This window comes from Aptenodytes forsteri, unplaced genomic scaffold, assembly GCF_000699145.1.
Source record: "Aptenodytes forsteri isolate BGI_AS27 unplaced genomic scaffold, ASM69914v1 Scaffold16, whole genome shotgun sequence".
NCBI lineage: Eukaryota > Metazoa > Chordata > Aves > Sphenisciformes > Spheniscidae > Aptenodytes > Aptenodytes forsteri.
Genome location: NW_008794753.1, coordinates 334,958 through 361,951, shown reverse-complemented (window position 1 = coordinate 361,951; position 26,994 = coordinate 334,958). Strand labels below are relative to the sequence as shown.

The 26,994-nt window shown below is 45.0% G+C and overlaps 1 protein-coding gene across 1 annotated transcript in view; it reads left to right on the top strand.

Moving 5' to 3' along the window:
• CAMTA1 (calmodulin binding transcription activator 1) overlaps window positions 1–26,994 on the top strand; it is a 250,618-nt gene that overhangs the window by 101,191 nt on the left and 122,433 nt on the right. Inside the window, exon 3 of the mRNA XM_019470737.1 lies at window positions 3,683–3,754. Within this exon, the coding sequence (XP_019326282.1) occupies window positions 3,683–3,754 (72 nt within the window). The remainder of the gene's footprint in view (window positions 1–3,682; window positions 3,755–26,994) is intronic.

Sequence of the window (26,994 nt, the reverse complement as noted above, 5' to 3'; positions counted from 1 at the left end):
GGTGGCAGCCGCTCACGTCTCGGCCTCTGTTCTCAAAACAGAAATCGATAAGCTGCTGAAGTGGCGTTTCTCCTCAGATGGTTCAGAAATGCCATTTCTTTTCTCCTGGAGATTTTGTAAACTTAAAAGAGAGTCATGAAAAAAAAAGTTCTCCCCTGTCCAGCCCATTAATTCAGCCTGCTCAGGACAAAATTAACCTTGGCAAGCCTTCCAGAGGAGAGAGTCATTCTAACCTTAAAAATCTGCTGATTAAAGCTGGTTTCAGGAATTCGATTTCACTTAATGCGTTGGCTGAGCGCCCAGCCCAGCATTAACATAGCCACAGACACACAGGCCTGCGCATTTTCTACCTCCCCGATAGAGAAAAAAACAAAAAAATAAAAAAAAAAGAAAACCCAGCTAATGAAACCCCTTTTGCCTGTTTTAAGCAAGAATTCATTTTAAAGACTCCTTTAGCTAAAGGCATTAAGTGTGCCCTGGTTACCTGTCTCCTAAGGCCAGCCAAGGAGGTAATTCCGTTCTCCTGATTAGTTGCAGCGTCATGTGTCGAGCTGTCCTCTGCCGACCGGGTGCTTGGTGGCCCTGACCTGGTGCGAGGCAGAGGGGTTCATCGCTGCCCCGTGTTGGAGGCAGGGGGTCTGAGCGGAGCCGAGCATGGGAAAATCGCCTCTATGCACCCTCTCCCTGTAAACCCACATGTACCGTGCTATCAAACTTTAGATTTTACGTCATCTAACAGCGCTTAACTCATTAACCTTGAAAATCTTCCAAAACAATGAAGCTCAGATTTCTAAGGTTTCTATTTATATCTTTAAACATTTTTTATGCCTTTTTATCCGAGAATTAATGTAGTTTTTATTGCTGCCATCACTCCTTTTGTCTTCAGTCCAAAAGCTGGGTTTCCAGGGGGTGTTTCTCCCACTGCAGTGCATTTCTCCGCAACCATGTTATGTCTTGGTGCAAGCGCACGGTGCCAGCACACGGTGCCTGTGAAGAAGAGTTCCCCACTGTCTCTCCGAGGCCAGGGGGCTTGCTTACGCGTGGGTCTCCTTCATCCCAGCCACCCAAGTTAGAACACCAAGCCCCAAAACTTCAATCCAGAACTAGATTCCCATGTCGTGCCATGTGGGGAAAAAAAAGAAAAGAAAAAATAAAAAAAAAATCACTTCTGTATTCTGGATGCTTTGTAAATTCTGTGAACTGTTAGGGTTTTCTTAATGGTTTGCTGAAATGTTGAAAACCAGTTTCATGGAGGTGGGATGCTTTTATGTAATTCATTATTGACACCTGTAGAATTATATGCGAGACAGATCTGGAGATAGAGAGCAACTTTTCTACCTACTAAAGGCAGCGAGCTACAAGGAGCTCAGCATTGGTGCTTGTCATTATTTTTTGTTTTAATCATGGTAAAGTTTCGATTGACTTCACAGCAAATCGGGGTTGTGAATCAAGTGGAGGTGTGCTGATATATATTGGTATATATTGATGTGTATTGCATGAGGCGCTATGGGTGTTTCGCTGTTGCGAAGGCTCTTCCAGCAGCGTGCTCCAGACCAGCTTTCCCATCCTCGCTGGGAAGCTGGTCGGACCGGGAGACACTGCACCTACCAAGCCGCATTCTGAAGCTGGGGGACCAGCTCTGAGTCAGCAGAACCAAACATTAAAGACATTTTAATGCAGACCCTGGTGCCGTGCAGCCAGGAGTCGCTGTCAGGGATTATCTTAAACAAACGGCGTCTGCTTTTCCCCAGGCTGAGTGGTGGGATTTAAATGTTAAGCTTTTCTTTGGATTATTTTCTGCAGGGTTTTTTTCCCATCTATTTTTCCTCCCTGCTTTTTTGTGTGTGTGGAATGTACTCTTGACACATTTAAAAACATTATTAATCTTTGTCATTTGTATTTTAAAAATAACTCGATGATAGCAGCTAGCAGTCCTTAAACCCTTTTTGATTCAGTCTGACCTTGCGAGCAGTGATCTTGGGGAGGAGACGCTGCCGCCAGCCTCCCCGTGTGCTTGCCGATAAGTGTTGTGCATTTAACGACACACCTCCACGCTCACCCTGTTACAGGGCACGCTAACTATGTCAGGGCTGGCAAGCTTGCTGCTTGCAGAGTGTTTTCATAGGTTGTGAGGTGCCTTCCAGACAGAAGGATTATAAATGAAGATTTACCGGCCCCTTTGTGTTCATGCGAACAGCCAGTGTCCTGCGCTGGGGGGATGGCATGGACGGAGCTATGTCCCGGCACGGGCTGGTGCATTGGGCAGGATAACGGCGTCACCGGGGCACTGAGCGCAGGTCACCCCCACCAGCACCGGTAAAGCCTTGATGCCACACGTCAACCTTCACATCACTATTGATGCTGTGGCATCCATATCTGCAGAAACAGGTATTCGAGATGACTGGGATGGTGATTTAGTGATAATTTTTTTCCAGTACCCATCTGTTTAGGTCCCACTTAACAGAGTTTTAAGTCTTGCTGAAGTCTGGCCAGAGCTGGGGCCATCCCGTCCTGCAGCCGCTGCTGCCAGGAGGATGCTGGGTGACGATTTCCACACCCCGGACCATTGAGGACCCCCTGGTAGGGTACAGACAGGGCTGTGAGCAAGTGAAGAGCGCATTAATCGTGAGAGTCGTCATAATCGATGCAGTCGCTGGAGTAAAACAAAAAAAGAAATTCCCCTTAAAAATCCCCTGCGGTTGGATTTACTTATTTTTTCCTTCTGTAATGGCAGAATACTGGTGTGCCTAAAAAACGCGCGGGCTGTGATCTTCCAGGGGAAATATCTGAAGAAAGCTGTGAGCAGATTGCTGGGCTGTTGCAATCTCGCATTTAAGGAAAACTAATCACCTTCGGTATGGGAGAATATATCATTATACGCACACCCATCCCCCATGTGTGCTATATTAAAAGCCAGTGGAGTCAGAAAATAATATTGCTTTCTTAATAATAAACAAATCTTGTGGACAGGAATTGTACCGGGATCTTTTAAATTAAAAACAGTTTTGTGTGTTTGGTTTGCACTGGGCTTAGCTTCCAACCGACAGGGGTGTTGAAAAGTTTTAACGTACTGGAAATTTGATTTTTTCCTGCAGAAAGAATTCCTTAGCCTTACTGATTTTGGTTAATCAGAGAAGCAGAGTTCATTTAAAAAAAGAAGAAGGAAAAAAAAGCAACTGTATTTTGGCATTTTGCTGGATAACATACCTGACAGCATTTTTTTCAGTTTACAAACCCTAAATTTTCAGTTTCCATACCCAGGTGATAAACTATGGAAAAGAGATGTTTGTGTTGTGTTTTTTAAAAAATAAAAATATGTTGAAGCAAAGATTAAAATACAGCTAACCAAACCCACGTCTGTGTTGTGTGTCGGGATGCAGAGCACCGTGGGGAGACTCTGTTTGCTCTGGCAGCACCTGGGTGGCTGAGCTGCGGGTGAAAGCAGCGTGCTGGTGCAGCGGGGGCTGTTAGGAGAGTGATTCTGTAACCTGTAACAACATTTAAAAAAAAATCTGGGGGTGCTGTAATCTGGTGGTGTGTGTTACCAGCCGTGGACCGACTTCAGAAATTACATCCTCCGGTAGCAGATAACACGCTGCAGGTCCCATCCCTGGCGCTGCCTCCGCAGGTGATGGTTTCTTTCGTTAACTCGACTCTGCTTTCTCTCTTTTTCTGTCCCTAGTGCTTGTACGGCTGCTACGTCCATTCCTCCATCATCCCCACGTTTCACAGAAGGTGCTACTGGCTTCTGCAGGTAGGATGACAACAAATTCCTCTCTCCTGGGGGTAATCCGGTCGAGCCCGTAGGGCTGTGTTTGGCTGCTGCTAGGGAGGTTGGCAGTCCCGTGTTTCATTGATTCGGAGGATTTTGTTTGTCTGAAGGTGATGGGGATTTTCTTAGTTGTGTGTCTCTGTTCAGAGGTATGATATATTTTCTCTGGGTAAGTTTCTAGCAAATATAGAGCTGATGCCAGCTCAAACGTTCCCTAAACAGAGAGTCAGCCAAGGTGAGACTTTTTTAAGGTTTTCAGTTGTCTTTTCCCATTCTGAAGTGAGGCAGGTACAGGAGCTCGGGAAGCCAACTGCTATACTGGCACGCGATGGCGAGGGAGAGAAATCAGCCCTGTGGCTGTGTTTGAATTTGGGGTGAACCTTGTGGCTAGCCTTGCGGTGGATCTGCTTTCCTCCAGTGGGGAGTTTAGTCTCAAGGGAGTTTTTTGGGGTCACTCAATGAATTTTCTTCTGGCTGTTGTGGGCACAGTGAAGCCCCTGGAGGAGCCATGCAGAGTTTTCCTCTTATTTCTGCAGGGTTTGGGTAGTGGCCTGATCCTCTCCAGGCCTCCTTGGGCTGCGGTGGGTGTGCTTGGGTTCACACGTGGGAGTTTGCCCAGGTTGGGCGTTCGCTGGACCAATAACCCTACGTTTGCGGAGCTATTTATGTTATTCACTGGTTACTGTTGCTTACAAAGTGGAAGCAATTTGTTTTCTTTTGTTAGAAAACAGCATTTGACACATATTGTAATAATATTATTGTTTTAAAGATTAAACCCCTGCAGTCCTGAAAACAAACACGTCTGAGGAAAGTGACATCTGTTTCAAGAAGCAAATGGAAAATAATCCTTTTTTCCCCCCGGTTTTGCAATTGCACTTCCATATTAAAAAAGAAGATGCTTCTGCTGTCACTGCTGCATGAAAGATGCCCCACAGAGCAAGGGTGACCCACAGAGGATGGTGCCCGCACCGTGGACGTAATCAAAGGGAATGTGCACAAAATGTCACTGTCCTCTGTGATGTTTATGTGCATCTCAGCTCTGTTTGCATCCTCTGCATATAAATGCCATGTGTAAAGGGGAAAACGCTTCGCTGCAGCGGTGGGAGCAGTATTTCACCTCCACGGAGGAAAGCTGTGACTCCACTGAAAACGCAGCACGACCACATCAATCCTGCAGACGTTTAGCACTTTTCCCTGCAGCCTCTCAAGGTCCTGACCTGCGTCCGTGGTTGGATGCGAGCAGCGAGAAGAGGGGGAGTGGGGTGTAGGTACAGCTAAAGAAGCCATTAAATGTTCATGGTTCAGTGTGCCGAACCGAGCAAAACCTCTAAACTCACGGTCCAGTTTGCCTGGGGTGGCAGACAGCTGCTCACCTTGTTGTTCAGCATCCGTCTCTGCCGGTGCCTGTGACGGGTGGTGTGACACAAGAATTCAAAGGAAACTCTGAATTCCCTCCGAATAACTGCTGGCACGGCACGGCAGTGCTTCCCCAGCCAGCATCTGTCCCGGGTGTCCCTGTGAAGGCAGAGAGGACCACGGCAGGTGGAACAGCAGGTCACTTGGTTCATCTGCTCTTGCCTACTCAGGAACAGGAGTTTGGGCTGGGGCTTGGTGGAAGCATTCTCCACCTGCCACCCCGGGAGCTTGGGGAGGTACCAGTACTGCACAGGGTTGAAAGGTGCCGCAGGTCCCCCTGTCGTCACCGGTCTGCAGCAGCCCTCAGCCCGGGCACAGTCACCACAGGTGCTGGGAGTTTTCCAGTGTCCCTGAAGGGCAGCTCAGCTCATGAAATGTTTTCACATAGACTGTAAATGTTAAGCAAGGCCCCTGTTTCTGCAGAAATTCAGGGCAGACAGCAGACTCCTTCCTATTAGATCCCAAGAGGAACAGATGACGCAAAATCAAACTTCAGAGCTCCAGCTTAAAATTGGGCTGTGACCTTTAGGGAGGTTTGCTCCCAAACGACAAAGCTTTTTCTGTTACTTTTGGGAGAGTATTTTCTAGCTTTGTCCATCTTTCCATCAGGAAATTTCCCATGATTTCGACCCGTTATCCAGCAGCCTGAGCGATGGTTGCATAGCCTGAGTGCTCCCTGACCACGGGCAGTCCCCAGATCCTGCTCCATTGCGGGCTGGCCAGCCTGTGCTTGTTCCCCCAGATGTCCTCCCCTCATAGGTCACCCCTCTTAACTTTAATTGCAAGTTTTGTATTTCTTTTTATTCTTGTTGCGTGCTATCTCAAAGTATTGCTGGACTTGGCTGTTGTGGCAGTTAGCAAGCTGATATCTAATGAGTTGCGTTGCAGCACCATAGGATCTTCTTACCTGCACTCTGAGGTCTGGCTCATTCACGTTCGGAGGGTGTGTGTCAACGTTTAGGCCGTCGTCTTTGCTCTGATAATTGGTTTGGATTGAGATGAGTGGATGGGAAGTACATTTCTCACGAGCCTATTTATAAAATGTGATGCAGGACATCTCGTTGTGAGTGTAGTATACCCGTATTCAGAAACAAGGACGCGTTGTGCCTTTGCTGTGGGAGGAATAGGGGTCTGTGATTCATGACACCATCTCCCAGGCATAAATGGGCATCCTTCGATCATGTGCTAAAGGTTATACAGCTGGAGGGAAAAGAGCTGGCCAAGAACCGATGACGCTTTTCTAACGTCTGCACAATGTTTCTGTTCAGCTCCACAGTGAATTTGGGGCTAGTGAGACCAGGAGAGAGGGAGAAGGTATTTTGTGCATCTGCTTCAGAGTCTTCCACTTCAACACCACCCAATAAATGACTTTCATATTCCAAAACGGATACAGACTGGGCAATGTTTAACATTAACCTCCAGCAAAAGGTTTGGCTTTTTAGTTCACAGAAGCAAATGGGTGATTTTTGCTTTTTTGAGAGTCATTTAGTACCTTTCTGGGATATGGAGCTCTCTGCCTGCGAGTCTCTGGTCAATAGGAAGTAAATACAATTAGTCTGCGATGCCGCATGTGTTTTATGGGATGATCTTCCTCCAAATCCTATTGTCAGGTTAGATATTGATTAAAAATCCCCATGCAATTGTTCTTGATCTTTTCTGACTAGCGTTTTCAGTGTAAAGGCCAAGACTCAAACAAGCCACAGAGACTAGCAGTCTCTCTTGTGCATTTATGCTGTGCTATAGCCATTAATTATATGGTGGTACCCGATTTCTTACTTAAACAACTTTGCGTTGTCATTTATGATTGACAGAATGTGCCTTCTCCCTGCAGACTGGTCAAAGGGATAAGAAATGAAAACCAGTCAGCTTGAACTGTCAGCAGGCAAAACGCAGTTTTCTGAGTCCCTGCTACAAGAAGTTATCCTGCCATACAAGGCACCACAGCTGAGGTCTCCTCCTCTCTATTCTGAAGGGGGTTACATTTTTGAGACATTGCAAGCTTGCTTCATAATGGATTTTAAATGCTGCCTTACCACAAACACCTTTAATATCTTTTTAATAGATGTTGTAATTTCCAAGCAAGCATTGTAGTGTCTCTGTAGGAGATCGTCCAGCCCTGGGCGCTGGCAGCCTCTCACATGGACCACTTGGGGCTGAGTGAAGGGATCATGACCCAAGGTGGTAGTGGTGTTTTCCTACATTGGGTTCTCATATCTTTCTTTCAGTTTTCTGATTTCTAGAAATATGAGATCATGCTCTGAGCAACAGGCAGAGGTGGTGTGGATGACCTCTTCAAGGGGCGCTGGGGAGGACTCTTCAGCAGCACCTTACAACAAGGCTGCTGCAAAGCCTTTGCATAACGTGCTGCATCTTTAACGAGTTGCACACACTTTTGGAACACTTTCCCATTTCCAAACATTTCACTTGGCCCTCCATGTTTCCATTCCCAAGGAAATTATCCAGATTGTTAAAAAGAAACAGCTTTTGTCTTTGCATTCTGCCCAAAATCATGCACTACCTTGTCTTTCCGATGTTTATTCTGGCTCTGAGTGAGGGCACTGCCTTAAAAGCACTTTTTTTTTTCTCATTACCTGTTAGCTTCCTAAAAGAAGCAGTGTCCTAGCTGCTTGCAATTAGTGAAGTGCAGAACAGCGCTGCTGAAGCCTTTTTTTAGGTATGAGTGATGGCAGGTCCTCAGACTCCTGGAAAGGCTTCGGCACACAGACACTGCCACTGGGTTTGTTGGCTTGTCTGCCAGTAGGACGTGTGTACAAACACCCGCACTGTGCATGTTCAAACCTTCAAAATGGCACCAGATTTTCTGTCAATGGAAAAAGAAGAAGAAAAAAACCTGTTTGTACTTGTAATGACTAATGCAGGGAAAACGTGGATTCTCAGATATAGACAATTTTCAAACATTGGCACAGCTGAGTAGCAAAATGCAGCGTTCCCTTCTGTGGATTGGTAACTGGCACCCCAGGAATTTAAAATTAATCTAGCTGCCAGGCTCCCAGGGCTGGCTGCTGTTTGCAAAGGTTATTGGAGGCGGGCTTCATCTTTACGCGTTAATACCAGTGCGTCTCTTGCTCTCTTCCACACTTGTGCCATGCAGCTGGAGACTAATTTGTTGGACAGTCGTCGTTTTCCATCCTGCCTTTAGCAGATTCTGATATCTTTCTTAGTGCTGGTGTTAAGGTGCTGTGGTTATGGGAAGTAATACATTAAAAAAAAGTGTTGCCCTTTTTCTCAATTAAGAAGTACATAAACTGAGCTATAGGATCATGCTAAAAACTTTTTGTGAATTTAGACAGTCGCTAAATATTAATTCTTCACGACATGGGACAGAACTTCTCATATTGCCATCTTTTCTGTAATTTTTTGCCTAAATATGGGAAAAATGTGCATTTTAGGCACTTGGGTTTCATTAATTTTATTATTTGTTTGGTTTTTTGAATGACTCCCCTCTTGCTGCAGTAATTTAATAACAGCAACAGTCACAGCAAGGCAAGATCAGGAATCCTCGACAGAGTGCTGCCAACATGATAGGACATCCTCCCATTCAGCTATAGAAAAATTGGAATAAAAATGAATCATGATCGTATATTCAAATAAACCCATGCGTTTGTTCAAAGAATGTTCATTAGCTTATTCGTTTGCCAATAGCATTTGCACAGGTGAGATTTTCTTGATGCTTGTGGAAATGGGAGGCGCGGGGAATACTGATACGAGTGGATAAGGATGTTCAGCCTGTTGGTGTTTACCTATTCACCTTGGCCAATCAAACAAATTAAGGCTAACAAACGTTCGAGAGCAATATGTAGACAGATAGCTGTTTCACATGGTATGCGCATTAACTGCTCACTGAATAATTCAGAATTGATGAAAAAGTGTGTAAGTGGCACTGTTCTCGCAGGCGAGTCGCAGAAGCAGAGCGGGATGCAGGCTGAGCTGCACCGGGCACAGGGAGACGCCAGAGCCCCTCAGAGCCCTGTCGTAAATTGGGCTTTTGCAGTAATTGCTGAAATGTGATAATCCAGTTCTCTAGGAGCTGGGGGGGAAAATTGCATTGCATCTTTATTTCTTGCACACTCGTGGGGTGTTCTCAGCAGCCACAGGAGTCACAGAGATGCTTTACTGCAGGGTAGAAAACGGCAGTGGAAAGTCAGGGGACATCAACAGTCATACCAGTGGTGATGTCCAGGCAAGACATGTGTCCTGGAAAGAGCAAGTGGGAGATGCTGAAAGTGACAGTGTAGCTGGGCAATATTCTCTTAGCGGTCTTTAATTATCCTTCATGCAGTTCTGCATGCACCAGCTGTACCTTGCAGAATGTCTATAAGCACTGATTTAATGTCAGAGACATGCAATATTTTCTCTTTAAACTGTTTTTTCCTGGATTCTTCCTTCCGATACACTTTGATATTCAGCTGTTTATGACTGTTAATGCCTACACTGATGCTTGATGTTCCCTGAGTGCTCCTTTCCTAAAATGCAGCTCGTCTGAAAGCTGTGGGCAGAAAGTATCAAGGCCTAAAAATCAGTTAAAACATTTTATGTAACGTCTGCAGCTGTCCTGCAGAAATTTGGCATTCATTCTGTATTTCTTTGCCTCAAATCTTCCATTATGTCCTAAGCAAGCGGAAAACCTTCCCTTTTTTTTTATGGTGTCCCAGCAGAGCAGCATTTCCCTGTCTGATTGCTTGTGCTGCGCTGCGTCAGCAGCATCTTCCACGTCCCTGGCTGGAGGAGCAACAGACAGCTTGAGGATTTTGGTCTTTTTCAACATAAATTGGAAGCATTACAATGTCATAAAAATTCCTGAGACTTTTGCTTAGTAATGGGTTTTTATTTTTCATTTGGGTAAAATAGAAATGACTGAGCAATAAAGCATTGAAGATCATGTGCTGTATGCGGGCACTTTAGATTGGTCCCGTATTGTTGGGGAGCAAGGTGTAAGTTAGGCTCTTGGCATAATGAGCCTTTGCATTTTTTTCTAACAGGAATGTAAACTGTTTCCACTATGCTAGCACATCTTGCCAAAGTGAGTTTTAGCCTATATGATGAAATTACGCATGTATTGAAGTATAGCAGAGTATGGCACGGGGTACCTAACTGGCGCTAGCATGGTTCAGCATCTTGAGCACACAGTTGTGACAACCTGCAGCATCATGCTGCAGATGGGCTGGGTGACCTTGGGACAGTGACTGAACAGTTGGAGGTCCAGGATCCCGTCAGAGTGACGGTAGCAATGGCACTCATGACCTGTGGTGGAGGCACTTAGGGACCTATTGCCTTCAGCGCTATTTACTTTTGCAATGGCTTCATGCATGGTCTCTCCTCCTTGTAGAGGCTGTTACTCAGTGCTTCCGTAAAGCTAAGGAAATCCAGAAGAGAATATAGACGTAAGGTGGTATAAAGTGCTATTTATTGTTGTTATATGGTCAGAGGCTATGGGTATCCGAGGGTTAACTTCTGCTGAAAAACGCAGAGCTCATTGCAGGCAGAGCCCCAGCTGAGATGGACCACGATACTGAATGGACAGAGAAACTCCCACGTTCCTAAAATGTGGCCACAAATGAGGTCAAAAGGAAGAAAAAGTCCTGCCTTTCTCGTGGTCAAAATGCCATAATTTCTAAAGGCTCAGGTGTTTCCTGACTACTGTAACACTCTTCAGTGCCCTCCTCCAACCCGAGCTTTGCCTTCTCCGTTTGTGGTGGTGTGATGGGGAGAAGCTAACGCGAACCCTGCTTTTTCTTAGGCAGACACATCCAGGCAGGCACAACCATCCCGTTGCATCCCCTCGCAGTCTCCCAAGTCTCTTCCTCACAGTCGTTTTTCAGCTCACGTCTCCGAAGACGCACAAGCTGTGTTTGTCAGCCTTCAGAGACCCCACTCTCCGTGAAGCCCCTGCCTTTGCTCCTCTCATGCTTTCAGCCCCATTTCAAGGGCTAAACCCTGTTTGGTTTTGTTGTTCTTCGTGGAGTTTTCCATTGCCTCTCCTGCAGATGTGCAGCTTGGCCAAGGTGCCAGCCATCCCCTTGGCCTGGAGGACGTCTTCTTCAGCGGGAGCAGGCACACCTTGGTGCCTCTTCAGCACGGGTGTCCTTTGGAAAGCATTACTTCTGCAGGACCAGACAAGGACCTCCCACCAACAGGTTGGTATTTACAGATCAGACCTTTTAAGCAGGCATGCTTTAATTGCCTCAGATTCCTATTTTTAGTGCAAAGTGTGCACGTGGAGCTATGCTGTGAGAGAAGACAGTAAGTGTGGTGGCAGCACTCGGCGCTGCCAGGAGAGCAGCATTGTCTTTTGCATCGATTTAGCTCTGAGCTGCAACAGAAGAAGCGCTTTCAATACCCCCTCTGGACAGGGGTCGATAGGGTACAGCAGTCAGTCCCCTTGCATCTTTGCTGTGCTTCACGATGCTTCCATGTGCAAAAGCATGTTCGGAGAATGAAAAAGTTGTGGATACCCTTTTCAGACTTCCTTAATATTCCTTTGATGTGATCTCTCCGAAAGACCTCTCTCTCCTTTCTCTCCTTTCATCTTCTCGCCAGCTCTTTTTGAAGGCACAGTGCTCCTTGCCATGTCTCTGCTGCTTTGCGATCACAGGAACAGCCATGTCTCAAGACTTCCCATCACGTTATTCAGGGATCATTAAAGATCTGAAATACTGCTGGAATCTGTGGAGCTGTGCAAAAGGTATTGCTCAGTCCAACTGAAATTCCAAGGGTTTTGTTAACTCTTTTGTAATAATTTTCTGTTTTCATTATTTTGATTTTTTTTTTTTTTTTGGTCACATTTCTAACAAATATTTATTGCTGAAAATGAATTTCAGAGAAACCAAGTAAGAGAGGTGTTAGCTGTGCCTCCTCGCAAGCACTTTAACCCTTTTCATTCGTTTTGGTTAGAGGACAACCTACTGGGTGCGTGCCCAGCTGCCAATCTCAACAAGCCTTGGTCTACGCTGGGATCGCCCTCGGCAAAGCTCTGTTTAACAGTGGGATGAATATTTAAATAGGTTTGAAGGAGCCTTTTTGTGGCTCTGAACATTTCATAAAACTCAAGTTCCAATTAGCACGAATGCCCCAAAACTTCATTTTAACTATCATTAGATAGCTTTAATGATAACAATTCATATCATGCTCTGCTGTACTCCAGTGTTTTAGCGAAATAAAGATGAAGCAAAAGCCACGACTCTGCATGCTGCATTGCTGAAAGACCTCTCTCCTCTCGCCTTCAGCATCAGAAACCTGAGAGGAACCGTTTCTCTTTGAGAGGAGCCAGCTGCTGCAGGTCTGCTCTTCGTCATCTCCCTCCTGATCACTCCTGCGTCTCCCTGGGGCATCCGGGGCCACTGTCGCTGCCAGCTCTCATGATGGACACTGAAAGTCACACACAGCGACAGCCACTCTCTTCTCCCCGACACTTGTGCCCGCTCGCTGCCTTTGAAACGTCTCCTGTGTTTTGCAGCTGAGCAGCGGGAGCTTCTGCACCCTGTGAATCGTGCCGGCTGAAGATGGAAACGCTTGCAGCTCGTCTCTTGGACTGGTGCTTGGGCAGCGTGGTTGCTGTCTCTGGCTCATAGCTAGCTGATGTGCGGCTCGTCTTTGTCAAGATGCTTGCCTGAAGGTGCTTGGTTGGTTTTGCCGAATTTCTGGCAGGCAGAGCACCCCCCTAGCAGTGCGTGGGCAGCCCGGGGAAAGTACAGGTGCAGCAGCGCTGAGCCCTGCCCAGGGCTGCTGAGATAGCCAGGGGCGGGGAGCAGCCCTAGTGACAGCCCTTCCATACCCGTAGTGGTTCTCCTGGGGGTGATCCTGTTGAATAAAATTCTGTTTTCCACTTCTCTTCTCATCCCCTGACTTGCTTTCAGAGCAGCTGCATCCATTGAAACCCACCTTCAGTCTTACAGTCTTCTTTTAATACAGACACACACATAACCTATCAAGTTGAAGGCTATTTTTGCTTGATTTTTCCTCCTTCAAGTTTTCCTTGCTCACTAATGTTAGCTTCTTGCAGAGTCTTCACCTTCACTAAAATTAAATTCCATCTGGCAGAGCTCATCACAAGCTGTCTTCCTCCCAGCCGTCTCCTTCTTCCTAAGAACGAAGCCATCCTGTGCACTGTGCTCCAAAATCACCCTGTTTAGTTTCACAGAAAGCACATCCCATTTGTTACTACGGGAAGGACAAAATACTGGAGGGAACAGCATCTACAAGAGCCCTCTTTTTTGGGAGAGCCAGTAGTATGTCTGTATTTTACATCCATCCTCGCACGCAAGACCACAAAAATAAATCAGGACGTTGCTTTCCTGAAAAACGTTTTTCGTGACAAAAATCTGTAGTAGATAAAATTGAGCTTGCGACTCAGTCTGGGCCATACCCTTTTATCAGTCTGGATACCTTCAAAACAAAGATGTGTTTTGACACCTGCAGGATGAGTAAAATGGGACTGCGGAGAAAGGCAGCAATAACCCTCTGCTGGTGTTCCAGCGAAGGGGAGGCGGAGAGGATTACAAATGAACTGGTATCTCGGAGGCTGGAAACATTTTAGCAGGAGTGCTTTATCTTTTATAATGTTTTTATAAATTATTTATTAACACACTTGCTGCATTTTCCTGAGAAATTGGATAGAAAAGCAAAATGTATAGCCAGCAGATCATATTCCAGAAGAAAGACGCCAGTGATTAAAAAACAATTTCCAACCCTTTCAAACACATAACTTTATTTTAGACAAGTAGTCTGCTATTTTTGTATCACTCTCCACCATTTTAAAGAAAATCCCGGATTCATTCCCTAGATATATGAGGAGACTGACGTTAATGCGAGCAAACTAAAAAGCAGTCAGAGTGCTTTAGTTGTTGCTTAAATAATCTGTTGTCATTTATAGAAGAGATGCATTTCCCAAACTGCTGTGGGACGTGCCTGGGTTGCTAATCAAGAGGAGTTATTACAGGGGCGACATAAAAAAGTCCAAAACATGGCCAACTCCCACACAAACAGAAAGCAGATTTTATGCTTTTGGCTCCTGGTGGAAATGATGCACTATTTGCACTTTACGCCTGACCTGGGGGATCGAAAGTGGCATCTCCGTTGCTTTATGGTTGCTGCAATCCTGCCGTGTGCCGTCGGCACGGCTGGTGCGAGGGGCGGGGGCAGCCCCTGCCTGAGCCAGCAGCGGCTTTTTGTTCGTAATCCAGGCAGCACGGCGCGGCTGTGACGCTGGCCTGATGCGAACAGCCTTTCCTCTGCCCGTTCCCAGCAGCTTTTACAGGAGCACCTGCCTTATCAAAAATGCATTTTGCTCCTGTGGCTACAAAGGGAACCAAAAGCAGGGCTGGTTCAGGGGGGCCTGGGGACCCTGCCGAGGACCCCACTATCACTGCGGAACATCAACGTCTTGATGGCGGCACCTAGAAGTGACACGACTGGAAACCGGATTGCTTTTGCTTGAGCATACACCCACCTGTTCGCCCAGGAAGACCCCAAAAAGCAGGACCGTGCATCTTTCCAGATTCTGCTCTGGTTTGGACCGGTGATGCTATCACCGAGATATCCTCACGGCAGGGATCGCAGTCATGCGACAGCACAACTCAGCTGGAAATTAAATCAAACCACAGGCTCTGAGACACTTATTAATATGCTCTGTATACTGAGGATTAGGCTTTTGGTGACACTTAAATTGAATTCTAATGCTATTTTGAAATATATAATACGCTGAATTTACTTCACCTCAGGTTTGAGTTAATGGTTTATTAAATTATGCACCTTGCAGTAGCAAAGCTGTTTCCTGGTGTAGGACACTGAGGCTTGCAGTAGCAATGCAGCAATTTTGCTGATCTCATCCACGTTCTCCCTGGTCAATTATTAGGCCTGCAGGTGTCCGTGAATGTATTACACCGTCGGCTGAAGTTTCACCCTCGCCGGAGAGGCATAATTGGGGATTGGGTTGGAAATTCTGTAGTGAAGCAAATTACAATTTGAGTTTAGAGATTTGGAGTTCGTTCTGGCGTGGGCAGCAGAGTACTTGTAGCAGATGTTGCCAAGGCTGAAGTCTCTCCTTCGAACACAGGGTATTTTTTTTCTTTTAATATGCAGTGTTTTGGCCTGCAGTGAATTACCCCCCCTTTTGTATTTTATCTCTTAAGGCATGCTTTTATAAGTGTTTTGGATAAATCACTTCCCAGGTGTCTGTAGTTTTGAATGCTATTCTTACCGTCCTTCTGCCTGCGTGATCTTCTCCCTTATTACCCTGGTTGCCTTTATTCTCAAAATCATCTTTTATTTCTGAAGGAGTATCTGTCTATTCCCTTTCTTTTGAATGGCTGCCTTCAGCTGTCACTGATGTCCTGCGCTGCTGCCGCCTGCCCCCAGTTAATGAAACTGTGATGCCTCTTCTGTCTCGCCCTGCCCCGCTGGTACAAGGACTCTCCATTCCAGTCACCTCCCACGGCCACCACCTTTATCACTGCATCCCTCTCACCGGTCCACACCCGCAGTGATGTCTCATGTCTGACCAATGGATGGGAAAGTGGACGTCACATACGTGAACATATATGTGATGTGCTACCCCTAGTGAAAGTCAATAAAGGCTATTAAAAACGGCCCCAAGTTCATGGTCTGCGCTATGAAATGATGCACCCACCTCCGAAGCAGTGGGAATGGTGTATACAGACCACAGTCTTAGTCCTCTGCGAGATCATTCGATGGTTTTCTTCAACGTGTTAGTGAAGGGGTAAAAGCCAGAGGAGAACGACCTAAAGAGCTTTCCCTCCTGAACAGGCGCCGTACCTCAAGGCATCATTTTCTGTGTCAAGCAAAAAGTGCAAGATTTTTCTTATCATACGTTTGTTTCAGTTAAAAGTCAGCTGGTTTACACCTGCTCCTCACGCCGCTGCAAGACGTATGTAGTATGACAGTCTGCTAGCTCGCACCGGAGTTATTAGCCATCAGCAGTAAAGAAAGCACAATTTAGATAGAGTAAAACAGAGGTTGATGTTTTTATCAGTTTAGTCTCTGTAAAATGGGATGGCCTCTTCCCAGGAAATTAGATTTCCCAATAATGTAACCAGCACAAAAACAAGTCTGTTGGATTGAATATGTCTTCGTATTTTCCTCCTTTTGCAACCAAATATTGCAAAAGATTCCTGAGAAAGGTTGAAGGTATTTCTGATCTCCTTGCAGCAAGTGAAAATAATGTACTTAACAACAGGGACGGGTGGCAGGCAGACAGCCCAGGTGACGGACCACCTGCCTGTGACCCAGCGCAGCATGTATAGCATGTGTGTTTAAGTATTGTCTGCCCACAGTCCTTAGGGATGTGCAGGACAATGTTTGTGTTAGAAAAATATGTTTGGCTGGCATCACCAGTACTGGATTTATTAGTAACGATGGCTGTTAAGTGCTCTGACCGACCTGATCGGGCCACCTATAACAAGACAGTTCTCTAAGTATGGAATAGCTATTGCATTGTCGGGGGAGGAAATTCAGAAAATAAGATCAGTCTGCGTGACCTGAATCTGCTTTTAGGTTTAAGGTACTTGCTGCTTTTTGCTGGGAAGAGCTCTGACCCAAAGGAGGGCTTTTGGCAGTGTCGGTCCATCACTTGCCAGCAGGAGTTGGGCAGGAAGGTGCAATTTCAAGTTCAGGTACCATGAGTGTGTACGTGCCAAGTACTGCAGTTGTCAGCAAATTGTTTGGTGTGGAACATCGCGGTGTCTGTCTTACAGGATACTTCATGATTAGAAGTACTTTCAGAAAAAGTTGAGGGAAAGGGGTTATTTAAGGATGGTGCATGCTGTTGCATGGGGTATGGCTAAAATGGGTGAAGATCAAGGAAACTGACTTCAAGTGTCGGTTGAAAAAAAATCCAAGCTCTGGAGCAGTCATGTGAGAGAGATGAAATCCAGAGTATTTGGGGTGTTTGAATGATGTTGGACGATTGTCTAAGATTGGAATATTTTCCACACAGAACAGGCCTGCATTGCTAACTTAAATGCTTTTCTTTCTGATATTTTGATATTCTGTGGAAAAATAGTGCTCATGCACTTACAATTACTTAGAGTTTGTCCGAATGCAGTGTGTGTGTGCACCATAGATGGCTGTTAATAAACAGCTGTCAGGAGCACCGAGCAGAAGATAAAACCAAAGTTTTTTTCTGGTGCTGCTTGGTTATTTCTTAGAAACTCAGATAATGCACTTTCAGTTTGCGTTAGATCCATATCGAGACTGGAGATATCGGAGGTACTCTTGGCCTGTCTCATTCCTTTTGTTCATTAGTCAATATATCTGTGGGTAGCGGGATCACCTTGGAAAAGCTTTTTATCGTATTAAGACAAAAGTAAGTATTCTGGCAGAATCCTGCCAAGTTTTCAAATAGCAGATGATTCTCAGGGAGAAGGCTTTACTTTTATTTATCTGTAAGTATCACAACACTTTGGTTTTGTTCTTCCCTCGGTTCAAATTGACCCTTGTTGCAGTAACAGGGGACACACCACCACTACCACCCCCAGTGCTAGATACTGATGAGGAAGGGACAGTAATATGCAGTGCTACCTTTTAGGTATGCTTAAGGCTGTTTCCTGACAAGAGAGACTAGGATTGAAGGTGATTTTGTCACTTCTTTAATGTCTTTTAAAAAAAAAAAAAGCCACCAAAAAAACCCCAACAACAACAAAACAAAAAAACCCCACCAACCCTGCCTGATTTATCGATGGTTAAAGAAACGGTATTTTTCTTAGGTCAGAAGTACTTGCTCTGACAAGAGAAGGCCATTCTAGAGCTTTACTTTAAACATATGGGATCAAATGGGTTAATTACAGCCTTGGTTGCAGCAAAGGCCAGCCAGCAGAGAGACAAGCTTGTAAATGCTGAAACCTCATTAAGGAAAGCATGAGAGCTGTGAAGGAAACGAGGCCTGCAAGAATATTGCATCACAGACTAAGACCTGCAAAGTAATACTGCATTACAAACTAAAACCTGCAAAACAATATTGCATTATGTACTAAAACCTGCAAAAGAAGCTGCGGGCAGCTCATCCCACACCAGGGCGCAGGAAGCAGGTGGATCTACTAGGATGCTGTAGCAGTGAGAGCTGTGTGCTTGTCGTTACGCGGAAGAACCGAAATCACCGTTTCCATCCTTCCCCGCACGTGGCAGAGGCTCCCGGTGCTGTCCTGGCCCGAGAGATGGCACGCACACCACTTCTCTCAGCTGCCCTTTTGCTTGGCGTTTGTGATAATCGCCATTTATAATTCAGCGAGCTGTCGCAGGCACTTTCTGCTGGAAAAGGGAGAGGAGGCTGCCAGGATTTTCACCATTCTTCATTTATATTTCTTCCTGGCGCTTTAAAAGCCAGCATCAATGGCTCCGTAATCACAGCCTTTAGTTACGAATGCGGAACACTTGTGCTTCTTTCTCTCTATAACTTACACTTGAGCCTTCTTTAGGGATTTTGCTGTTTTTAAGATACAGCGCTAGTGTCCATAGTGCTTTCAGGGTGCAAGGAGGGCCTTCATCAGGTGTGGTTCAGCCAAGCATCACCATGTGCTTCAACCTCCATGGTCCAGTACGGAGGCACGGTTTTTGTGGACACAAACAAGTCTCTCTTTATAGTGTCCACATATAGATGTTTAATACTTTGGAGCACTGTTGCCTTTGTGAAACACATCAGTCAAATTTTGCTCATCTCATGCTTTTGCATTTCATGCATCTGTCCTGCTAGGAATTTGCCTTATATGCATAGTGTAAAACTTTGTAGGAAAAGGAATCCGCGCAGAAAATAAATGCCCTTCTCAGCCTACAGTGAGGAGAATGGAGCTGTGACATCAGTTTTGCTGTGAATGTGTTGAGCGAGGTACAGAAATCAGCCCTGAACTCCTCCTGCAGTGCTTGGCACTTGCACAAATGGCTTGAGCCTCAAATGCTGTTATTCTTTTGGTTTTATTGAACATTAAATCCATCGCAAAAATATGCAGAAAGAAAAATGAATTCAACATCTTTCAAGGTCACTCGTTTCCGTGGAAGTGATGTAACTGCGCTGCGCTTTCTGTAATAAAGTACCGTCGGTACAGGAAACCATACATTTCATAGTACCAACTCCGAATCGTGTAGCAATGTCCTCTTTCCAGGGAAAAATACAGCAAGTACATCCTGTAACCTGCTACCTGTGCAGTGAGGCACTCTGATAAACAGTAATTATAACTATTACAGGATGTCATCTCCTGTCTGCCATTTATTGACCTTTTCTTCAGTGTTATTTTCTTCTCAGGAGCCCAGGTAACTAAATATCCCAGGAAAGACTATCTGTAGGAGCGTCTAGGACAGCACAGTGGGCGAGACCCACTTGAGTTCTGAAAGGTGCTCAATTTTAGACCCATTTAATATTTACATTATGTTGACAAATCTGGAAACCTTTGAGAAAAGAAGTTTTTTCTGAGTTCATCTTGTAGTCATCGGGGGGAAGAGGAATTTACAACTGTTAGATGCTGGGAAGCTGCTAAAAGAAGTTGTCTAAAATAGCTTTTCCGTCTGTAATACCATTTTAGATCCTAGAGTCTTTCCAAGCTCAAAGTGACCCATAATCTTGCTTGTACAGTAAGAAACATCGTCCTTCCCGGGAACTAAACCCTCATTTTTGGGTGTTGTAGAATCACAGAAAATCAAATCTGAAATCCATTACAGATTTAGGGATTAATAGGACCTGAATAGTTTTTGGAGGGGCAACTCTGACTTTGGGGAAAGAAGCAGTACCAAGTTTGGGTTTTAACAGCAGTTTGCTGAAATCATGTAAATTAATGCCATGAGCTAAGCACAAGTGAAGCTGTCAGCTGCTTTACACGTCAGCTTCTTCATAGCTTTGCTATACGTGAAGCAGACCTAGGCACCATCTTTAGACATGGCAAAGGATGGATAATCTGTCCCCCTCGCTGTGACCTTCAAGCAGAGCATCCCTCTCACACAGGCTTCCCGCTGCCTCTGGTGCTTCGGGGACCGGGGCTGCGTGGGCTCAGATTTCCAGCCTGCCGCTCCTGTTGCAGGGGAAAGGAAGGAAAGGATGCGGAGTGGGCTTGATTAAAAAGTGCTTTTGCTTCTTCTCTTGAAGGATATTTGCAGTGAAAACTGTACATGAAATTTATACTCTCTCATATGATTTTGACTGGTTTTAGTGCACAAATTCTCAGTAGAAAATGTATTCAATAAAAATTTGATGTGGAACTATAGCTCAGCAGAATCTTTTTTAAGAAATCCAGCTCTGGAATATTTATTTTGTATCTAGTTTCAATTTTAGTGCCTGTTCCTTCTGCAGATGCCCTTGTTAGCCTGCTAACTGTTTATGAAGAGCTCAGCCCCTCTTGCACCTGGATTTCAGCATCCCGGCGCTGCCCGGAGGGTTTCTGCAGTGCCTGCCAGTAAAGTTTTTGGGGGAAAGCGCAGCTGCGTGGAGTGCTACTTAAGGCTGCTGCTGTTGGCTTTTTCTGCAAGCAAATCCATGCTTTTTGTTCATGAAGAGACCAGAGGGCTTAGGGCTCGCTTGAGTGGGGGGGGCTAAGCCTGCGGTAGGTAAAACGTTACCACACTGGTGGGCAGTGATGTGGCTGACAAGAATACGGTACACTTGATTTATAGCAAGTCTACTGGGAAATAGTTTTAACAGGAAAAGTGCAATAAATCTGGATTTATTGTCCTTTGATGCATGCAAAAGGAGGCTGTTTAGGGGAAATAGGAAAGGAATCTGAGATGGCCACAATGAAAATTTCAGGGTAAATCTGACAGCTGTGAGCCCCTAAAGTGTCATTGCTTGCTGTGGAATAACACACCTTCAATGCCAGTAAGTGGGGTAATCCCAGTATCTAGGATGAGTTAACTCCAATGTGTAGGGGAGAAGTGACTTTTTTTCAGGCGTTGAAGCAAGCGACAGTGATAAATTAAATCCTTGCTCGCCTTCTTGATTTCTGACTGTTGTGCCAAAAGGTTCCCATTTGTTTCCTAAAATTGCAAGCGAGCATCGCTTTATTAGATGGCCGCTTGTCTAGCTCCCTCCTCCTGCTCCGCACTGGGAGAGGCATCCCAGGGCGGTGATGACCAAAGAGGCACAAAGTGACTCTCCAAACATAAATTCCAAGGTTGAAACCTCTGCTTAGCATTTCAGGGTCACCGTAAAGATTTCTAACAGGTTTCTGGTCCAGCATACTGAGGAAAAACGGATCCCGAGCAGTGAGACAGAGTGCTGCCCCTGTGAATTGCCATCTCCTCAATACGTTTTAATGCAGACCTGGAGGCTCAAGGCACCAAGAGCTTTTTTCTAATGTTTAGTGATAAACTTTTGTCTCCTGTGAGTAAACAATCTGCTTGCTTTGCCACTTTTTTCCAATTTAAACAGGAGTACACTGAAGCCCTCTTGCAAAAACATTTATTATGTCAAGCAAAACTGGAGGGTTTGGGTTGTGCGTCTTTAGTCTTTTTTTTTTCTTTACTTCTAGTGTTCTCATATCAAATTTTCACTTGAAAAATACTGCCCAGAGGCATGGGAAATGGCACATGGCTTTATGAAATATACCCCCATCCTAGGATATGCCATGTTTTTATTTTGTGACAGTCCAGGATTCAGTGCGTGGCCTAAATATTGTGGCATCCTATTTGATTTTTGTATTGTCAGATGGACTAGACGCTATAGCTCGTGGACAACATGACCATTTTTCCTCGTGGTTTACCCTTTTTCTAGATTACTGTCTGTAAGTTTCAAAATGGAACAGGATTCCTCCGTGGTTTATAAATTAGGGCCATATTACAGCAGCACCCAATAGTGCTGCTATATTTTAGATGGTGTCAGGGTTTCTATTATAAACCTCATTTTTCAGAGGTTTATAGCTCAGCCATAAAAATTCACTGTATGCTGGGACTCGGAATGTAACAGCTGCATCTCAGCCATGTAGGGGATGTGTTTGCATGTATTTTTTTGCAAGCAAAACATAGCATGCTTTGTGTGTATGTTTATACATAGAGGTCTATATAATTATATTAAAAATCAGTATAAATTTATCCTAACTTTTGATTTCAAAGTTAATCACTTGGAAGTTAGGAAATGCCCCCTTTTTGGCAGCCTGTGCAGCTTTAATTCTTCCTGTTTGCCAGCCTGCTCTGTGTGCTGAGACAGGATGCTGTTTAAGGAATAACAGATAGGGGTGTAATTAAGGACTGTCTTGGATTGCTTGTGCCCAGAGAGCCAGAGCAAGGCTGCTGCCCTTGGGGAGGGAGCACTTAAAATGCTGGCTGGTGGCAGGAAAGGCTGTGTCGTCCCCGAGGAGGAGGTGGCGGAGGATGTGCCTGGAGCCCAGCCCCGCTCTCCTCCCTTCATCCCTCTGGGAAGGGCATGGGCAGCTGACGTGGAGCATCGCCGAAGAGGGATGCTGGGATCCCTGCACACAGGCACCTCTCCCAAACACCCTGTGACGCTACCGTCTGTCGGCTCAGGGTAGGTTTTTCTTGAACTAGAGTAATGAGACAGGATGCAACCTTTTTAAGGGCAGAAGCTAACGGATCTGCGAATGGCTTTTGCTTACTTGGAGTAATTAGCTGGTAGCAATATTAATCGTAAGGGCCATTCTTACTCACCGAGTGGTATCTAGCCTACACAGTAACAATTGTCCATAAATATTTCTGCTCTACAAAAACAAACCCTGAAAATGGATTTGCGACACAGGCTATACCTCCAATATTATCTACAGGCTTACGTGCCTTTGAATGTATATAATCGGTAGGTTTTCTTATGTTGACATATGAGTAAGATACCAACAGCCTCCTATTAATAGCCTTGTATAATGCTCACACCTGCTCTAGTATAATTTGCTGCATTTCAACAAATAAGCTAGCTCAAATGAATGAAGAATAGCTTTCCACAGTGCTGCAAGCGCTCCTGTCAAAAGAAAACAAAAAGGCGCTACCCCACGCTATATGCAGCCATCACACGACTGTGAATATGTCTTTATACATGCAATTCAAACAGTCATCAACACAGAAGCGGTTTCATATATACAAACAGCCAAATAATGAAGGACAGATTCAGTCTGAATGTAAAAAAAAAAGAAGAAATACACAATCTGCAAGTTGGCATTAACCTAACTACAGCTAAATGCATCTTCCATGACATTTTGGGTCTTGTTGGCTTTCCATCTGTATGAGTTTTAACGTCAATGTCTGATAGGCCTGTCTTTAAGCTTGTGTTTTTCTGTATGTTAAGGCATTTTGACCTTAGTGCTATTAGCCCGCATTAACTCTCACTCAGAAATTCTGCCTGGTAAGAGACACCCGATCAGATCTCTCTTCAGGCACTGTAGTGACAAGAATACATCACGGGCTGGTTTTGTTTTAAAAGTCGTATTGAATTACTGTAGGGAGCACATTTCTACCATCTCTTCCCCAGGTGCTCCTCAGTATTTCTCATCTGAATTCAAACCTAAGTAACAACATACTGTTACGTGTACAGTATGTAATGACAAGGAACTTCATATTGCACAGTGATAGGGGTGTTACACCGCAGCTAACCCCTAATCTGGCTCCCTTCAATGCACATGGAGCTAGACTGCTTTCATGAACACACCTGCACAGCCTCATTAATTAATATCATGTTTTACATTTCGTTTTAATAAAGCCTTTTCATTACAGAGCTTGTTCCCGTGGTAGGAAAAATTGAAATTCTTTGCAAGAGCATTATAATTAAGCTGCAGTGCAATGGGGAGGAATGTGTCTTGCTTGGAAAGTGTGTCTGTCTAAGCTGTCTCGTTGTAAGGGTGATCCCAGCAGACTCGGGCTGTGCTCCTTTGGCTCACGCTTTGGAAGATTTCTGTCCGAGAGATACCGTCTTCTTGGAGCGTTGCACCTTTGCTTGCCATAGGTTTCAGTCTCAGGGCGTATTTCACAGGCTGGAGGGATGGAAGACAACCTCTCTAAGGCAGTAGTTCCCAAATTTTTGGCTTGCTGGACCGCTGCAGCTCTCAGACATGCTCATGGCTGGCCAGGGCAGCGACAGGGAAGCAGGTTATATTGCTGAGCTTGGTTCTGCAGGTTAGTTATTTACTGTAGGCTGCAGTCCGGGGCCGTTCCCAGCCGACACCGCAGTGGGGATGAAGGGGTGAGAGGTCTGCTGTATGGAGCCGGTTTGGGGTGTTTCTTCAGTTCAGTGTAAAATACCGAGACTGGCAATATAGGAGGTAAAATACTTGGTTATTTTAGGTCTGTTGTGGCTTGCTCCTGTAGTTTAAAAATCAATATACCCAGTATATACACAGCTATTCATAACATGGAGATTCGTTTTGATGAGCATAAGGAAACTGGGGTTCACAATGAGGTTAAAGCATCACTGTTCAAGAAAGGCAACTCAGCAAGAGGAGTTAATTAACTTGTGTCAGAATTACTTGTGAATTTGGAAACAGATTTTTATTTTCTCTTTGACAAAAAGAGGGGTTTATAAAATGAGACAAAGCCTGCCCAGGAGGAGCTGTTCTGTTCCTGCCTGCTAGTGCATCTCTGACCTCAGGGATGCTTATTTACAAGCTATACAGCAAGAAGATTGAAATGCTTCATTAGCAAGCAACATTGCATGTTATCTGGAGAAGATCCTAATGGAGTAAATTAGGAGGGAAACATCTGTTGCTTTCTGTCTCGGTTTTAGTGCTCAATCTGGTGCTAATTCTGGCCTTTTGTGACCTTTTTATATGTCCCTTCATCCTAAATATGAGACATGTTTTGTTCATTAACTGTGGATGTGTATTGCAACCTTTGAACTGAAATGCTTCAGAGTTCATCTCTACCCTCTAGGAGAGATTTGTTCCCTTCTTACTTTCCTTCATTTCTGAGATCTTACAGACAAAACGTTAGAGGTGGAGTTGAAGGGAAAGGAGGCTGAGAGGCAGTAAAATCTTGAGCCAGGCAGAGAGAGATGTGTGTATGGACACGTGCATGCATATATAAGAAGCAGAGTTCTGCCTTCTTCCTCCTTTTGTAGAATGATTTTATCATAAAAAAATAGCTACAGCTTATAACAGAAAATTAAAGTCTTGGTTTACACAAAATTCATGGCACATTTAGGAAAAAATATTTCTCGCAGCTTCACGTCTAAATATCCAGGTTTGGTGCAAAGAGAGGTGGCATACAGAAATTCTCTTCCTAAATCATACTTTTTCCGCCAACCAACACAGCACTGGCAGGCACAGAGCCACTCAGCTGCTCTGCCGAATTCAGCACAAGGTGCTGCTGCTGCTGCTGGGCCCTTCCCATCGTGAAGAGGCTCCCCTCGTTTGCGAGGAAGATGAGCTGGAGTTGGTGGGTGCTCCCCATCCGACGCGGGTGAGTGTCGATGCCGTAAGCACCAAGTTGTAGTCGTCGTTGCAGTCGCAGAGGAGTTTTGTTCAAGGCTTAAAACACTTGCTCAAATTAATGACCAAAAATGTCATGTGGACATGTGTCCACAGCTAATTATTCATTAGATGCATAATTAGTGTGAGATGATCATGACATTTTACTGTTATTAATTTTTATATTCTAATAGGAATTAAATCAGTCTATGACCACAGAACACCAGTTTGAACTTTGCTCTGGAGATGCCTGTTGCTGGGCTGGGGAGGATGCTCTTACGAGCCCTTGCTTTCAAAGGCTGTGCATTAAAGCCCGGAATGGCGTTATTCTGCCCTGTTCCATAGCAGGGATGCAAATGGAAAGCATCATCCTGCAGGGATTTGGGGAGAGGCCATGGGCCTCATGGCAGATAGCGAGGTGCAAGGTTTGCTGGCAGCTTGCAAAAAGAAGACGAAATTACAGTGAAAGAGCTGGGATTTCGTTTGGGTTCATTCTGAAAGGAGTGGAAAGAACTGGCTTTGGTGAAATCCTCCAGTCACCTAGTCAGTCATTACTTTTAGGTCATTTAAGGAGGGGTATCCTTAAGTTTATTCCAAACAGTGGACAAAATATTTTGCATTATAACACACCTTATTCCTAGACACCGTATTCTAAACAAACACTTTCTGTCTCTTCTGGTCAGATAAGACTTTCACTTGGCAGTGGTTTCCCTAATTGCATCTTCTTTCAGTCCTTGCTGAGAAACATGCTTTGCAAATTCTGTATTGTGATTAATTTATGTGAAGGATGCAGTGTGGAGTTTCACAGCTTCTTTCCCCTTGCAAATATATTCATTTCTCAAAGGACATTTAGAGCTTTTACACCAAAAAAAATTTAGGATTCTCTAGCAAGTATAAAAACAAATAAGCCTGAGATGCAGCATTGCTCTTAAAAGTATTTGTTCATGCTATACTGTGCCACTGATCAGTGCTGAGACACTTCTAAGGAAACTTGCTGATGGTTGTCCATATTCTGTCTCCCTCCGTTTCCCATCAGAAGAACGTAGGAGATACCAAATGAGGAACCTGGGCATCTTCCTCCACCTTTTTGCTTCAGTCTTCACTGGCAAGTGCTCAAGCCGCAGAAGGCAAAGGCAGGGACTGAGAGAATGAAGAGCCGCCCACTGTGGGAGAACATCAGGTTCAAGACCATCTAAGGCACCTGAAGGTGCACAAGTGCATGGGACCCGATGAGATCCATCCACGGGTCTTGAAGGAACTGGCGGATGAAGTTGCTAAGCCACTATCCATCGTATTTGAGAAGTCGTGGCAGTCCGGTGAAGTTTCCACTGACTGGAAAAGGGGAAACATCACCCCCATTTTTAAAAAGGGAAAAAAGGAAGACCTGGGGAACTACAGGCCAGTCAGCCTCACCTCTGTGCCTGGGAAGATCATGGAACAGATCCTCCTGGAAAC